The following is a 16,790-nucleotide window of genomic DNA, read 5'->3' as shown; positions in this document are numbered from 1 at the left end:
GGAATCCACTAACCACTAATTCTGCCAGCAAAATGATCCAACTGTATCGAGAAACATCAACATCCCAGCTAAGTACTATTAACAATTTGTTATTTTTATAACCAATCCGAAATGCAATCCGCTTCAAGTCTCTCGGTGTTGTGTGCGAGAGAGAGAAAGTGTCAGTCAGCAGAAGACTGCGGTGATGGCGGGTGCGGCTGCGTGTGAGAGTGTGGCATTACGAGTGCGCGATCGTGGAGGATGACCAGCAAACATGTGATTGTATTGGTGTGGTTGCCTTGCTTACCAGAACGGACTCGTTTGCTTCGGAAGACCAAGGTAGTTTGATTCTTTTCGTCGGTTGACGTACAGTCGAGTTTTTGTGAGAGGATTGGATCGGAGAGCATATTTTGATTGTGCGATAGCTGACGGATGGAGGCAGGCTGTTTTGTTTGTTCGAGGCAGACGATTTCGGTCACGGCAAGGCGGAACGGACGGTGTAGCCACGCCGGTGCAGTTCTATGTCGTTGTTTACTTCTCGCAGTTGCGTGAGATTTGTGCAGCCGCATTTTCGCGCGAAGTTGCATTCAATCTAAACGACATTCTAGAGTTTTAGAAGATCCAATAGTTTTAGAGGTTTTTATATATCTAATATTGTCTTCGTGGTAAAGAGCGCATTGACGTCAACGTAACATCGATTTTCTTTTCTTTTAAATCTAGCTAGACGTTGACTTTGATGTGTATGTACAAGCGGCCATAAGATTTCCATGCAAGAATATTCAATGTAGTGTGCGTTTCGACCATGAGAATGTTACGGAGGTCGAGAGAAAAGTTTGAATTAACTTACATTTGTCTCTTTTGCTCACCCATGTTTTTTCTTGGGATTAGTAGTTCACCTTGAATGTCAGTGAGTTCTTCTTGTATGTATCTCCTTTTCGGTTTTTTTTGAATAGAGGATTGACGTTGCTTTTCCTTCAATTATGTCATTCTAACCCTTACTACAAGAACAATGATTTCGTTAATAATTGCTCGACTGATTACTTGAGAAATTGTTAGTTTTTATTACAAATCCAAATCGCAGGTATCAAGTTTTCCTTTTCGAGGTTCAAATATAAATTGCAAGACTAGGTTCAAGATGCTAGAGTCCCAATTCGGAAAACTTCCGTGATTTCCGTGTAATACATACATGGAAGAGCATGACGTGCGACTAGGCACAAGTATTAAGTCCGATCCGAGTCTGATAAGACCTTATCAGGTGACCCTTCAATATATTCAATCTTCAAATGCATTTGATTTTCGAGTTTTTGCTCCGTTGAACAGAGGAGACTTTTCAGGTTACCGTTCAGCTGCTACGAAATGCATTTGATGTTCGAGTTTTCGTTTCGTCAAGTGATCTCTAGTTTGCGTTAGCATAATCACATCACTTACCACAGTGAATCCTGATTATTACCCCTTCCCACTAACAAACTATCCCTTCCATGATAAACGCTAGGGAACCACGCTATAGAGGCGACCCTTCTGGCCTTCGGGCGGCGAATATCATACTAACATTCCTACCCTTCCCCTGGTGACTGTAAGGACGTGGCCGGCGTCGTTATTGATCATTGAAAGCTCGAATCACCGAAAATTGCACAACGAGAATGATTTGCTAGTACCAAGCGTCATTCTGTGTGTTCTTTGTGCAATTTGGTTGGTTCAGGTCAATCACGGAGAGCAACTACGAATTGTACAGTCTACCCAAGCTCAAGCTCAATCATTGACACGGTTAAGAAACGTTTTTCAGATGAACATTTCTTACCGTTTTTCGGAAACGGTCTACAACACGAAAACTTTTTTTTGTAGTCCAGTGTGGTATACTGTTATTCACTCTATAAGGAAGATTGTTCGACTGATGAACAATGTTTGAATATGAGTAACTTTATATACAGTATAGAGGTACCTTAAAGGTACCTGACTTTATATACCTGTACAGAGGTAGCTTAAAGATACCTGACTTTATATACCTATACAGAGGTAGTTTAGAGATACCTGACTTCAGGTATAATCTAGGCATAACGTAAACAAGTTAATTATATTTGTACCCATAACGTCCGGTTGAATCAACAAGGTGTATTTGTTGTTGTGATTTCGATTCTACTGTTCGTGTTTTAATTGTGTAACACGAATAATATGTTAAAAGTTTGTATCAAGATAAAAAAAAGATTTTTTAATATCACAACGTTTTGTGTTAACCCACATGTCTTCAAATGTTTTTGAACGTAACTCCTAAACACATATTTTTACCATAATGATGTATTTGGAAAATTTGTTGGAAATTATAAGCAAATTCATAAAATTTCATGACCATGACGGTATAACACGACAAACATATTAAAAGGGAATATTTACTATAAAAAAGACAATAAATTAAAAATATTTTTTAAAATATCTCGAGAATGGCAACATTTAGAAGGAGATTTATAATGAGCTTTTTTGTTTTAAATCACATCAGCAATCATAATTTGGTTCCATTTGCTTGATTAGTTCTCGAGTTATGTAGAAATTTGTGTTTCATTTCTATGGCTCGAAGTAAAAACAAGTCCATGGTTTTTTGGCTAGCCTCGCGTAGTTTTTATGGCGACACTCTTTTGTGGAGATTTGGTTGTACTGAAAAGATTTCTGTGTAACAAAGGCAACTCATTCTTTGGGACGTAAGAAAGAAAAAAATCCTTCTGCTCTTTTACAAATGATTACCACCTTTAGCTCGTCTCGTTTCATCTTATGCATAAAGTTGGATCGGTACAATCTGTTGTTATATTGCATCCTGTAATTTTTCGCTCAAATCGAGGAAGAAAGAATGATGGAAGGGAAAAGTTTTTACAGCTCATCGATAAAATGCACGACTTCAACCATGCTTCGAGCCTGATAAACGGTTCCCGCTGGCAGTAAACTTTTCCACCCAAGACAGTCAGCTCGAACTCGGGCGGCAAAGCTGGAGAAGGCCATTTGTCATGTGAGTAAACGGGCGATCTTATGCAATAGTTGAGAGTCTTCCAAAACTTTCCCTATAACTCTCTGCCCTGCTTCTGCTCTGTACCATTCCATTCGATACTCTCGCTACAGTTTCACATCAGCGAAAATGGCAGCAATGAATCACTCGAAGTGAGTATCGATAATTCTTCTTATTTCTTTGCTGTGAAGTTTCAACAGTGATTGAATAAATCCATATCCGTCTCCGCCGCGCCAAAGAAAGCGAAGAAAAAAAAAGCACAGAGTGGGGTCACATAACTTTTGGTGGGGGTTCAAAACTTCTCGATAGCTTTTTCACGCAACCACCAAGAGGAGGGAGCACTTCAGATCTAGTGGATTTTTAGACTTTTGCATATTGCTTGACTTACGATTCGATCCGATCCATCGATTGATTTCGCGGAATGCGTCTTCCTGGAATTGTCGGCTCTTTTTTGGATGCCTTTGTGGATTGGATTATTGAATCAGCAATGTTTGACTACGTAGAAAATCGAGGTTACTGGGAAAGTCGATTTGGTAATGACGTAGTCTTACTTTTCCACACGTCATATCACATTTCAGCAGATTTGCGTAATACGCATTCACAGGAAAACTAACCAATCATTTTACGCAATCGTTGATTGCATACCAGCTTCCCAGAAACAAGATAATACGGGAAGGCGTCGCGTCACCTACCATAACGAGAGCGACAGGATGATGCGGACGGAGAAGCTGCCGCACTGCACTTGATTTAATTGCACAAATTTACCACGGCGGTATGCCACTAATTGTTGAGCTCGAGCTGATGAGATCACCACACGAGAGTTGCGGCGAGATGCTGAACAAATACGCCCCAGGAAATTACACCGTCAACATGAACTGTTGCTTTAACATTTCCGTTTAATTTATTCTCCACTGCCTGCGGTCGACAGCACTGACTGGGATGAAATGTCCTGCTTGGAATCACTAGCTAGTAAGCTTTCCACTTTGAGTGAGCAATAATGGCGAATGATGGCCGGTGACGGATGACTTACAAAGCCCTTAATGAGTTCTTATGTTTGATGTGTTGATGTATTCAGCCCACTTTTTCCGTAACATCAATCAAAAAAGTATGTTCCTCTTACAATACACAGAAATTATTCAGTTATAATCCTGTTATGGGATTATACCTTGTGGAAGTACACGAAATCAGATTGGGTGACGACCCTATGAAAAAATTGACAATGCAAATTTCCGCTGATAATAGCGAGACCCGAAATTCCAAACGAAGTGGTTTCACACGCTCGAGTGCTTGGGTCAGCGATTAAGACCCTCCTCGATGCAATAAAATGCGCCACAATGTAGGGAACATTACGAGTTCCAAGAAAACGCGACAATTAAAAACAAGTATAATGTTCGGCAGCGATAAGATCGAGAATACCATATCGATGCACGACGTCGCATCATATTCCATAGACGGGGCATTCATCGTGGCGATGGTGATCGCCATCATTTACTACCATTGGAGGAGAAACACGAAACGACTGCGCGAGCTGGAAGGGGCGCAGCGGAGGATCCGACTCGATAGTGTGAATGCTGTATAATCAAACGCACATTTTGTGCTGACATGGAGAAACAAGAAACACCCAAGTGACCTAAGCAATGTAAAATTTAAGGAAATACAGTTCAGTCTAAAACCGACCGTGAAGGAGTTAGTACTTAGTCCGAAAGCCGTGTTGGGCCACTATGGCCCAATACTAACATCTTAATTTTAACGAACAACATTTGGTGACCCCGACGTGATCGCACTTCGAGCGATCACGGACTCGCGAAAGTAATCGATTCTGATAAGTGAAGTGACATTCTCTCCGCGCGCGAAAAAGTGATGCCATTGCATGGCTGTATAATCGGAAAGTGAAGTGACATTGTCTCAGCGCACGGAAGATGTTGCGCCATTAAGTGGCTGAAACCAAGAAAATGAATCTCCCATTCGCGGGAAGTATGGTGTGCCACTGCGTGGCTAAAAATTAACAAAGTGAACTTCCTACTCGCGGGAAGTATGCTGCGCCACTGCATAGTTATTACAATGCGCCACTGTGTGGCTGAAAATTGACAACGTGAATTTCCCATTCGCGGGAATCATAACATGACACTGTGTGACTGTGTGATCAATAAGTAAACTTCGCCCGTGAGCGAAGCACGGTGTGCAACTGCGTGGAAGATGTGTGATAAACACGGATTATTGTGACTGATGTGAAAAATTTGTAAAGATGAATTCTCGACATTCCAACGACCTACTGTATTCCATGTGCTACATGTATATGAGGGATACGGAGGAGAATTTGAAACAGGACCCGCGTCGTACGCGGGAAGAAGCTGCAGCGATAAAACTGATAATATCGCACATGTTCAACTTGGCGGCAGGAGCCGCGGTTATAAACAGATACGAAAGCAGATTTACCACTGAACTAAATAGATCGGCCGAAGCCATAGCCGACTATTTAGACTGGAGCATAATCAATGACCCAGCTAAGTATTTGAGTCAATCAAACAAGTAAAGCGGTTAGTAATTATCAAATCAAATAAACATGACGACAAACGAGGACGATGCCGTTGAAAGCTGGAAAAAGCAGCTAACGGCACTGGAGCAAAGCATTGCTCCGATTATCAAAGACGCATGCAAATTAGCAGAAGACGACGACGAAGTCGAAACATTACTAGTGCAACAAGAAGTACTAACAAGCTTGTACGATCAAGCTTGTGCAGTGATACTGAAAATTGAGGGCCAAACGGGGCCCTCCAAGAGACGGGATGCTCTCCTCCCCGCATATATCAAGTCCAGAGCCAGTTTGGCAAAGAGAATACGGCATGCGCAATCACAGACGAATGAACCGAGTCAGGATGAAGGTTCAAGGCAAGTACTGGATCAAACAATGATCACCGGCAATAGCAAGGCCGATTATTTACCCCGATTGGAGCTCCCGAAGTTCCGTGGGTCAGCCACCGAGTGGCTATCGTTTAAAGCCCGCTTTGAGAAGCGGATTGCGACCCTAAACGAGGATGCAAGCAAATACGCTTTCCTGGCGAAATGTTTAGAATACGAGCCCGCTCGTAACTCCTGCGAAGCACTCGAGAATTCAGGAGTGCCTTTCACTGAAGCCTGGGCCAAACTGGAAGCAAGATTCTACAAGAAACGAATCGCATATGAAGGTTACTTTTACACTCTGCTGAAAATTAAAAGGATACATAAGGCATCGCAAAGAGCGATACTAGGACTGATCGACGCTGTCGATACACTATTGTCCGCCACTCGACAAATAGCAAATGAACAACCTGGCGAACCAGATTGCATCGCCAATGGGTTACTAATATGCTTAGTGAAAGAACGATTGGATGAATCAACACTTTCTAAGATTGAAGAAAAGTTGGACCTCCAGCGCATTTATGTTTGGAGCGAATTCAAAATAGAATTAGAGCGGCTGGCTAACCAGATGACTTGCAAAGTGGCTGCCGAAACGGCACACTCTAGTCATCGACCCCAGCCGAAAGTCGTAGCAGCAATCGAAGGCAAAGCTGCGACCACCAAAGACAAAAGGGAAGCACAGCGGTGCTACGTTTGTCACAATGAAGGACACACAGCATTTACGTGTCCTAAATTCACGAAAATGAGCATCCCAGAACGATGGGAAACTATCAAAGCAGGGAGGCACTGCTTTAATTGCCTCATACCTGGGCACTCAACGAAGGAGTGCAAATCACAACGGAAATGCCAAATATGCAGCACGAAGCATCATACACTACTTCATCGTGGAGACTCTCCCAAGGGGGACGAGATCCAACAATTGCATCCCGAGAAGGATGTCAATCAAGCACAAGCAAGTTCAACGAAATGACTAGCTCAGGAAGAATACGTCTTTCTGGGCACAGCCATAATTCATGTTAAGGGTGAGCAGAAATGGCACCCTCTTCGATGTCTACTTGATTCAGGGAGTCAAGTAGAAACAATCACAGAAAAGGCTGCTCGAAGCCTAGGAATTCCGCAACACTCGGTAAACGTAACCATTAAAGGAGTTAGCGGACAAGCACATGTTAAAAGGGGTATCAAAACTGTGATAGCCTCTCACGCAAGCAACTACAATGAAAGTTTAGAATTGATCATAGTGCCAAAGATATTGGACGATCAACCAAGCACAGCTATTGATGAAAAGGGTATACGGATACCAGAACAATTGCACCTTGCCGATCCCCAGTTTTACAGATCGAATGAAATCGACATTCTCCTCGGAGCGAGAATATTTTTCAAAATTCTAATGCCAGGCCGGCTTAGCGTAGCCAACGGTCTTACGTATCAAGAGTCCAGCTTGGGCTGGATTGCATGTGGGACGCTACGTCACAGCAGCCCATCAACCACTGTATTGTCTGCTACAAGGTGTAGCAGAAATGAATTCGAATTCCCACAGGACGAAATGGCCAAACTCATAGAGAAGTTTTGGCGTCTTGAAGAAGCGTGCTTTCAAGACTGGGAACCAAAGCAACATGACGAATGCGAGGCGGAAAGTCACTTCCGCACAACGTTAGAGATCGCTCCCGACGGGAGATACATTACACGAATGCCCCTACGGGGGGAGCCGTCATCGTTAGGCGACTCTTATCAACAAGCATATAGAAGATTCACATCGCTTGAGCAAAGGCTCAAGCGGAATGCAGACCTGTACAAAGAGTACAGGGCATTCATGAATGAATATGAAACACTGGGACATATGGTACCAGTCACCACAGAAGACTTTCACAAAGTAAAGTATTTCATCCCTCACTCGTGTGTGGTGAAACCAGATTCAACATCCACCAAGGTTAGGGTGGTGTTCGACGCAAGTGCAAAGACGTCAACCGGAGTATCCCTGAACGATATACAAATCGTGGGACCAACCATTCAAAAGGACTTATTTGATCTGCTAATTGATTTCAAGACGCACAACGACGTGCTAGTAGCAGATATTGCAAAGATGTACAGACAAATTCACATCGCATACACAGACACTTGGTTACAATGTATTTTGTGGCGCGACAGCCCCAATGATCAATTGAAAGCGTATAGACTGACGACTGTCACATATGGTGAAGCGTCTTCATCATTCTTGGCCTGTAGGGCACTACACGAAGCAGCTGAAGATTATCGGTCGGTAAATCCGAGAATTGCCGACACCATTCAACGATCGTTCTATGTTGACAATCTAATGATTGGAGCGTCCAACGCAGATGAACTGACGGAGACGAAACGAGAAATAGAGCATGCATTGTCACTTCATGGATTTCCACTTCGAAAGTGGGCATCAAACAACGCAAGCGTACTGGAAGGAATTCCAGAGAAAGACTTGGAACCATTGATCCAAGTTGGTGACCAAGAGGTCATAAAGACATTGGGGATAGCCTGGAACCCCAAAACAGACGTGTTCCAGTTCATCAGTACGAAAAACATAGGTGAAACATACGAAGCGCTCACAAAGCGACAGATGGTCTCGAAGATTTTGAGACTGTATGACCCAATCGGATTGATACAACCTGTAATCATTACAGCTAAAATATTGATGCAAGAATTGTGGACTTATAACGTCAGCTGGGACGATGATGTTCCAGATCAAGCACTAAGCTCATGGAAGAAGTTCGAAGCTTCATTAGTGGAGCTCAGCAAGATAGAAATACCTCGGATGTCGACTCCGAGTCATACGATCGCACTAGATTTACACGGATTCAGTGACGCCTCCGAAAAGGCTTATGGATGCGTCATTTACTTACATGCAATCAACTTAAAAGGAGAAGAGAGTACGAATCTCTTATGTTCGAAATCGAGAGTGGCGCCTTTGAAGAAGGTCACTCTGCCCCGTCTGGAACTCTTGGCGGCGGCACTTCTAGCAGAACTAACTGCTAAAATAAAGAGCATTCTGGCCGGTCGAATCTCGTCGGAATATTACTACAGTGATTCACAAGTAGCGCTAAGTTGGATCAAATCTTCAAATACACGTTGGGAAACCTTCATTAGAAATAGAGTGCAGAAAATACACTCCACCACGAATCCAGAGCATTGGAAATATATATCTACGAAAGAAAATCCGGCTGATATGGTTTCGAGAGGAATTCCAGTCAGAAAATTACGCGAAGCAAAACTAGAATTTTGGTTACACGGACCGGAATGTATACGAAGAAGACAATATTATCTGCAGAGCGGCTACGAATACACTGCTGCTGCAGAACAGGAAGAGATTAAAGAACCAATAACACGATTGGTAGCAGCAACAGGAAAGGCATGCGAAGACTTAATCGCAAAATACCCGCACCATCACACTCATGACAAAACAGTAAGACACTTTGCATGGCTGTGTAGAGCCATAAACAATATGAAGAAGGTCAATAAAGACACAGGCATCAGAAACGAAAAGAGATCGGGCCCACTCACCACCACTGAATTGAATGAAGGACTAACACTCGTAGTCCGAATTATGCAAGCCACTATTTATCCAAATGAAGTAGCGGAATTACGAAAAACTGGGAAGGTGCCTACGAAAGGACCTTTCCAGCATCTCAACGCAATCGTCAGAAATGGAGTCATACATGTCACAGGGAGACTCCACAATGCAGAAATGCCCATCTCACAAAGGAATCCAATATTGATTCCCAAATCGCACCCATTTTCGAGGGTAATAATTCAAAAAATACATGAGGATAGATTTCACGCCGGAACAGATCTGGTAATAAACGAATTTCGACAAAGATTTTGGATGAGGGATCTCCGAAGGACCGTACAAGGAGTCATTCAACGATGCATCTTATGTGCCAAAGCGCGGCCCAGACGTTTACAGCAACGAATGGGACAACTGCCCTCGCCCAGGGTAAATGAATCAGTAGCGTTCACTCACACGGGAGTGGACTTATGTGGGCCATTCGAAGTATATCTCAATCAAAAATCGAAATGCAAGACCACAGCATATGCTTGCATCTTCATATGTTTTGCGACCAAAGCAGTTCACCTAGAAGTCGTCGAAGATCAGTCGACGGCAGCGTTCATATCAGCACTTCTCCGTTTCACATCAGTGAGGGGAATACCCGAGGTTATTTACTCCGACAATGGGCGGAACTTTGTCGGGGCCAGCAGAGAACTCAATCGTTTACGAAGAATATATAACAATGAAGTTTTTCAAAACAAATTAGTTGATATTGCGGCAACTCACAGAATAAGATTTTCATTCATTCCACCCCGAAGCCCCAGCTTTGGAGGACTTTGGGAAGCGAACATAAAGGTAGCCAAGCGGCTCTTTAGTGCAGCGGCCAGAGGAGCACAGCTAAACATCATGGAATTGCAGACACTGTTCTACCAAGTGGCCGCAATAATGAATTCGCGACCACTCACACCTGTTTACACGACGCCAGATTCACCGACCGCGATCACACCCGGTCATTTTTTGATAGCACGCCCAATGCTAGCCGTGCCCATCCCTACGCAGAGTGAGGATGGAAGCAATCTCACAACCAGATGGAAACGAGTACAATCGCAGCTCGAACAATTTTGGAGAAGATGGAGAGACGAGTATCTCCACCAGTTACGTGATTATGCAAAATGGACCAAGCAACAAGCCAACGTTAAGGTAGGCCAAATCGTATTGATCGGAGACGATCACCTTCCCGTAGCAAGGTGGCCTATGGGAATTGTCACACAAATACACCCTGGAAATGATGGAGTAGTCCGAGTGGCAGTAGTGCGAACCGCTACCGGAATTTACAAACGCAACGTGCGAACACTTGCTCCTCTACCAGTCGAGGAGCACACCATTCAACCCATTATAGAAGAGTATGACAACACAGCTGATAACGAACAGCAATCTCAAGCCGAAGCAATCGAACTAGAAGACGATCCCCCTCCCCAAGCACCCCAAATGATTTGGGACGGTAGACTACGCCCTCGTCCCAAAGGGGGGAGAAAATGGAAGTACACGAAATCAGATTGGGTGACGACCCTATGAAAAAATTGACAATGCAAATTTCCGCTGATAATAGCGAGACCCGAAATTCCAAACGAAGTGGTTTCACACGCTCGAGTGCTTGGGTCAGCGATTAAGACCCTCCTCGATGCAATAAAATGCGCCACAATGTAGGGAACATTACGAGTTCCAAGAAAACGCGACAATTAAAAACAAGTATAATGTTCGGCAGCGATAAGATCGAGAATACCATATCGATGCACGACGTCGCATCATATTCCATAGACGGGGCATTCATCGTGGCGATGGTGATCGCCATCATTTACTACCATTGGAGGAGAAACACGAAACGACTGCGCGAGCTGGAAGGGGCGCAGCGGAGGATCCGACTCGATAGTGTGAATGCTGTATAATCAAACGCACATTTTGTGCTGACATGGAGAAACAAGAAACACCCAAGTGACCTAAGCAATGTAAAATTTAAGGAAATACAGTTCAGTCTAAAACCGACCGTGAAGGAGTTAGTACTTAGTCCGAAAGCCGTGTTGGGCCACTATGGCCCAATACTAACATCTTAATTTTAACGAACAACACCTTGTATTGCCCTTTCTTTGATACATTTTCCAACTATTACACACGAACCCTCACACCCAGAGATGCCAACATTCCTGATTTTTCAGGGTTTCCCAGACTTTTTGTCACGTTCCCTGAAATCCTGACAAACACCCAATTTTCCCTGATTTTTATAAAATGATCCTGATTATTCCTGATTTTTGGACTTTTCATTTTATCAGAGAAAAATTATCTATAATAAGCACATTAGAATCCATTCCAAAATTTCTCTGGTACAAATATGTACCTAACCTTTTTACCATACATATTGACAGTTCGACTGAACTTCCAGAATGAAAATCCCGAATTATATTCATAACACTCAAATTTTTCTAAGATTTTCAGAACAGTGCTGGATAATTTCATGAAACCAGAATATTTGACAAATTTAAGGGATTATAACGAGATTAAGTTTGAGGTACAACATTACATTAGGGAGGATGATGTGTATGTAGAACAGGCCCCAAAATTATTGATGAATGATTACGCTTCAGAGTGTAAAATTACCCAAGAGAAAAATTTAGTTTGAAAGTCAATATAATGAGATTTATTTTATCCAATTTATCCAATTTATTATAAACCAAATAATGGTATAATTTACAAATAATTTGAAAATAATCTTCAATTCTTTCTCGCTGATATGTTTTTCTTTTTTGGTGAGTGAATATTCAATCCAAAACATAGACTATGAATACAGATAAATTCTGAATATAGATTTTTCTGTAATTGAATGTAGTGCTGCAGGCTTTTGAAAAATATTAACGGTCAAAAGATCCGAGGACACACTGGCCTTTTTAACTTCTGAGAGAGTTTATACCATGCTTATGAACATCCTCAACATCAGTTCAAAAATCTTGAACGGGAATTGTGTCTGAAAATAATCTGATATTATAATGATGAGTTTTGGTAGAAGTATTTACTAAGAATTTTATAGTAAAAGGTAAATTCAACGGGGACGATTAGAAGATCAATCAATGAACAGTTCTGCGATTGGACTCATAAACTTGCGCCTTGTATGAAAACGTGAATGTTTGAAGTTATTGATAACTAAAATCAAATTTAGGGTCAGCTAGTAATCTATAAAAAGTCGCTTGGAAAGCCGCCTCAGATAAATATCAAATCAAAACGTTGATCAAGGATATTCCTCGGGACACGACAAATAAATTAGCAGATTATCTACAGATACCTAAAACAACCATTCGTGTATGGTATGGTAAAACTTGACTTTTGTAGATTGCATCTCGGTCTGCGACAAGCTCCGAAAGCGCAATGAAAACAATGACGGGTGATGAAAATGAATCATTTACAACAGTGTTGAGCGACTGAAAACATTGGATAAGCTAAATAATTAGCTAACGCCAAAGCCGATCTATACCCAAAAAAAGTCATACCCTATGACTGGTGGGATTGGGAAGAAATTCTGGCTTCTACCAAGCAACCAGTCGATACATTTCCATAAGTACTGCTCGCAAGTGAACAACTTAAACCGATCCAGAACCAGAACGACCCAGAAACAAAGTCCATAATTAGTCAATATCTATTTTTGTCTGCTTGATTACACTACAAATTATTTTACAGTCTATATGCACCTTCAGAATGTTTTTCAGAAGTCCTTGCAAAATTCTGTCAAGAGCGAAAATTTTTACTCTATGGAATGCATAGAATAAACTGTGAACATTTTTCGATGTAAAAGCAAACACATTCTGGGAGGAGAAATTTTTTTTGTTACATGAAGGATGGCAAATGATTGTGAAACAAAATTCTGCGTTTATCTGTCTATAAAAAAAATGTTTTCGATTTCTCAAAAATCGCCACGAACTTTCCGGACAACCCAATTTGAGCTATCCTGATTTCTTCCTGATTCATGCCATTTTTAATTGCATTCTTCCTGATTTTTGCACAATATAGTTGGAAATCTTGCTCACACCAGCTAGCGAAAACTGATTGTCGTTGGAATCATCGATTGTATCTCATATTTATCTGTATGTTCCTTCATGCTTTACAGGATATAATATTTTTTCTCTTGTAAACTATCCTATCTTTAAGAAAATAATCAATTTGTTCGAATCACTTTGGCATCCCCATTTATTTTCTTTGGCTAAATAGTGTATTTCGAGTGAGAAAAAAACCGTTTAAAAAAGAAGAAGGGTGTATTATTTTTCGAAGTAATTGTTTTTTTTTATTTTGGCAGTCTTTGGATTTCAAGACGGGAGAGGAAGTGGTAGCATCATAAGCAACTTGTGATCAGTCTGGCCAACGGTGTGTAATACAAGGATCCATTCCATGAGGTTATACCTACACAAAAAAAAAAAAATTTAAAGTTTGAATAACTTGGATCTCAGAGGATAGTGAAAAGAATTCAGGGAAATAACTTATACCTTACAACAATACGGTATAAACTATATTTCATACACTTTTTAAACGGTTTTATTTAGCTTGCCCTGTAACATGTTTGTAACGTGTTTATCTGTAGCATTAATCCCACATTGATAGAAATATGACCCCCTTCCTGTTGACCGATTGATCTGACATTTGGAACACACCTTTATCTCTGCAGTTACTATAAAACTGCGTATTTCATGATCCTAAAAATCCAAGATGGCGGCCGCTACAAAATGGCGGATCACATATTTTCTTAAAACTCCATCAATATAGGGAACAAATGAAAGGGCTTGACTAGTAGAATGTTTATTAGATTAGATTATTAGATAATAGGCTGCAAGCCCGTTATCTTTCTCAAAAACAGGAAGTGGGTTATATCTATGGTATAACCGCAAGGGTGACGTAGGACTATCGTTGATTTAGAGATCATTTGTTTGAAGTTGAATCTAAATCCATCCTGAATGAATGAATAAATAAATATTTGGGTGACTTCAAAAACGAGAGTGTTACTTTGAAGACTCAAGTTTTTATGCATCCAATATAGGATACTAAAAACCTTGTTCTGAAGAATAATCTTCAGAAGCTTTCCTGTTAACTGCACTTGATTGACAAATCACAAAACCAAATGTATGTGGTCGCAGTATTATATGGATAGAAAACATTAAAATAAACTCGCTTGAATGTAATTTTCAATTCCAAGGGGAACTGGCAGATTATTTTTCAGCAACGATAATTTCTTTCCAGGTTTCTTCTCGATAACCAGCAAACGAAAAGAGTTGCGCGCGTGTATGTTTGTGTGTGTGTGGCGGCTGCTTCTATGTCTTCCCGAGGAACCGTATTTCGATGCTGATACTCTCTTGGTCACCTTCTCTTCTCCTTCTGATCGATCGGCTTTCCTGCGCTCCCTCACAGTTAAAACAAACTGATTGCATTTCAGGTCAGGTCAAGCCAGGTAATGAATACCTCGATCCCTCGCCGTTCAGCTCGTTCAGTAACGATGTTGTCTTGTCGATGTCCTCAGGCGTCGTGCACAAATTACGTAACGCAAAAATTCGGATTTTGAACCTCCCCCCCCCCTCTCGTAACGCAAACGCAAACCTATCTCTAATAAACAGAAAGTAACGCAACATCTAACCCCTCCCCCCTTATCGCGTTACGTAATTTGTGCACGACGCCTCACGAAAAATGAATGGGTTTCACCACCAGCATATCATTTCAGTATGCTTTTCGTGCGTGATTGAATCGAGAGAAGGTGTGGTTTACGATGGCAATTTGGAAGGCAAACTAGAGGAGAATGAACTCTCTGACTATGAAAATTTCGGCGATTGAGCAATAATCGATTGAAAATTTTATAATTTTGGCGATACGAAACATTTTCCGTTTTTCATGTTATGCATCCATTATTGGATACGAAAATATCCTACTGATGGGAAAGAATAATGTTCAGAAGCTTTCCAGCTAATTACACTTGATTGAAACATTACGAAATCAAATGTATTTGGTCGCTGTGTTCGCCATATAATTAGAAAACATTAAAATAAACTCTTTCGCATGGATGTATTCTTCAATTCCCAGGGAACTGGCAGAATATTTTTCAGCAACGATTAGATATTTCCGGAATTTTCTCGATGCTGTATGGCATCCAAACGAAAATTCTCGTTTCAGTTTGGCCTGCAAAAAACTTTTCTGAACTCTAATCCAGCAAATTTGGAGCCCTGAAAAGGGCCGTTGATTATATGCTAAGCTAATATAGCACCCTCTCCTTGGATTCGACGGGCCAGCTGAATGTCCTTGGGCATGATGTCACGCGTTTTACGTGGATAACACACAAATTGGTATCTTCGAATAAGCCTCCTGCAGCGTCATAACCGCGGAACTTTGGAAGCGCAAGTCGGTTTTGAAGTCCACGCAATTCCACGATCCAAAAGCTGCAAAGGTAGCTTGCGGATCAGCAATTCGGTCGACTTCCGATAGCGATGAATTTCACGCAAAGTTCCCGGTCGATAGCGATGTGGCTTCTTCACCTATCCTGCGGCTGGTGCGCTTATCCGAGCTGCTTTCGTGTGCCTTACCACTGAAAGACTAACCTGCTATCTGCTTGGTCCCAAACAAACGAGTCGTCACGGTGCGAGAGTAGAGTAAGAAATGAACGAAAAGCAAAGGAAGCGTCATTTTATAACCTGTTTTCGAAGCTATCATTAAGCTATTGAAACAATTTTCCGACTCAATAAATAGCAATCATATAACTCTTGGACATTTTATCTTTTGTATGAAATGATTATCACTGTTCCGTTGATCCGAAGCAGAATGAATCACGCTTAAAGAAGGATTGGTTTTTTTCTTGGAATTTACTCAGCAAAAATAATGCCCTTTCCCAACACTTAAAAACGACAAACGGTAAACAGTTTCATCAAAGTGATTTCTTCGATATGGGGATATATTCACTACATCATGTCATGTATTTCATATTCTTCATTATAAAATCCATATCCATGGCACCTATCGGTAACGAATTATTATCGAAACCACGATTTTCGCTAAATGCTCCTTTCAGTTCCTGTAAAAAACTTTTCTGTACTCTAATCCATCAAATTTGGAGCCCTGAAAAGGGCCATTGATTATATGCTAAGCTAATATAGCACGCTCTCCTCGGATACGATGGGCCAGCTGGATGTCCTTGGGCATGATGTGACGCGTTTTGCATGGATAGCACACAAATTGGTATCTTCGAATAAGCCTCCTGCAGCGTCATAACCGTGGAACTTTGGAAGCGCAAGTCGGTTTTGAAGTCCTGAGCAATTCCACGATCCAAATGCTGCAAAGGTAGCTGCGGATCAGCAATTCGGTCGACTTCTGATAGCGATGAATTTCACGCAAAGTTCC

General features: G+C 41.6%; 2 protein-coding genes across 4 annotated transcripts in view; both read left to right on the top strand.

Moving 5' to 3' along the window:
- Window positions 1–16,790, top strand: part of LOC129764572 (GTP-binding protein Di-Ras2) — a 343,955-nt gene that overhangs the window by 223,370 nt on the left and 103,795 nt on the right. The window lies entirely within an intron of this gene.
- LOC129765812 (uncharacterized) lies at window positions 7,410–10,955 on the top strand. The gene has a single exon (XM_055766249.1). The coding sequence runs from the start codon at window positions 7,410–7,412 to the stop codon at window positions 10,953–10,955; it is 3,546 nt and encodes a 1,181-aa protein (XP_055622224.1).

The sequence above is a fragment of the Toxorhynchites rutilus genome, chromosome 2 (assembly GCF_029784135.1).
Source record: "Toxorhynchites rutilus septentrionalis strain SRP chromosome 2, ASM2978413v1, whole genome shotgun sequence".
Classification (NCBI taxonomy): domain Eukaryota; kingdom Metazoa; phylum Arthropoda; class Insecta; order Diptera; family Culicidae; genus Toxorhynchites; species Toxorhynchites rutilus.
Note: the sequence above shows the minus strand (reverse complement) of the source record. Positions and strands in the feature narration are given on the sequence as shown.

Excerpts from the sequence above, each read along its gene's own strand:
- LOC129765812 (XM_055766249.1), top strand. The coding sequence starts at position 7,410 with ATGGCCAAACTCATAGAGAAGTTTTGGCGTCTTGAAGAAGCGTGCTTT.